The 1,100-nt window shown below is 41.0% G+C and overlaps 1 protein-coding gene across 1 annotated transcript; it reads left to right on the top strand.

Annotated features, from left to right (window-relative positions):
- Positions 1-16: 16 nt before the first annotated feature.
- On the top strand, positions 17-869 carry LOC102204002 (uncharacterized; the record flags this gene model as incomplete). The annotated part of the gene is made up of 2 exons (XM_005755474.1): positions 17-128; positions 255-869. Coding segments are annotated over exons 1-2 (721 nt in total), but the record flags the coding sequence as incomplete, so codon positions are not given.
- Positions 870-1,100: the final 231 nt, after the last annotated feature.

Here is a 1,100-nt window from a genome sequence, read left to right as displayed (position 1 = left end):
GATCAAGTCTTCTACATCATCAATGAACAGCCTCACCGACATCCGCCTCGTCCTGATTAAGATCGATGTCTTCTTGGCTTTTAAAGAGGAAGCGATGCAGATGTATTCCCCAGCTGTCATCAACAGAGGTGACAGAAATATTCACAAAGTGCCATCTTGTGTGGTTATTTAGTGTAGTGATTTTTAAAATAAAAAGCAGATTAAATTATTATTTTACTGAAAATACTTGCTTATTTGTTTGATCCACCTTCCAGTGTCATTTCAAGAACAACAACAGCAACAACAGTCTGCTCCTAGTGTGAGTGCATACCTCAGCAGTCTCCAAATCAGCTCCACAAGTCAGCAGTCTGTCTTCACGTTCCTGGGTCTTTCCATATCCGACATTGATGATGCCATGGAAAAGCTGAAGCATCAATATCAGACGCAGTGCTCCAGTAACACCTTCTCAAAGGAGGAACTGGAACTCCTCAACCAGGATGACATGATGGAGCTGAAGGAGCTGGTGGAGTCTGAAGGTCTATTCATGCAAACTGATCAGTCTGGCGCCCTAACAGTGAGTGGGCTAAAAGACGGGGTCACCCGGGTACTGCAGAAAATGAATCAGTGCCAGTACATGAACCTTGCTAGAGAGGTGAGAGTGAGGGAGGAGGAGGATGTTTACAACAAAGTAGTTTGGTGCATCCTGGCAAATCACGGTAACTGGGAAAGACTTCCCAAATCAGCTAATCACCAATTGGAAAAAAACGAATTAACAGAAGGAATAACAGATGCACAGGGACTTATATGGGAGGTTGATGTACAGGCAATGGTGGCCACACGACCACTGAGCAGACAGACGACAAAGCTGAAACGACTTGAGAATCTTCCAGGTGAGTAGATAGTTCTCAGAGATGTTACAAAAATGAGCCTGACTGATACTGGAGTTTGATGCTTGAGAGTAATATAAACTTCAATAAACAAATGTTAAGGTTTTGAAAGAAATAATTCTACTAAAAAAGTATTAAAAAATGTACTTGTAAAAATAGTTGCAAAAGTCACTATGAGGAATGACAGTAACAGTAAACAGTTTTGAAACAGGAAATGTCAAAATTTCAATATTA

Source organism: Pundamilia nyererei, unplaced genomic scaffold (assembly GCF_000239375.1).
Source record: "Pundamilia nyererei isolate P.nyererei 1_Seehausen unplaced genomic scaffold, PunNye1.0 scaffold01618, whole genome shotgun sequence".
Taxonomy (NCBI): Eukaryota; Metazoa; Chordata; class Actinopteri; order Cichliformes; family Cichlidae; genus Pundamilia; species Pundamilia nyererei.
Note: the sequence above shows the minus strand (reverse complement) of the source record. Positions and strands in the feature narration are given on the sequence as shown.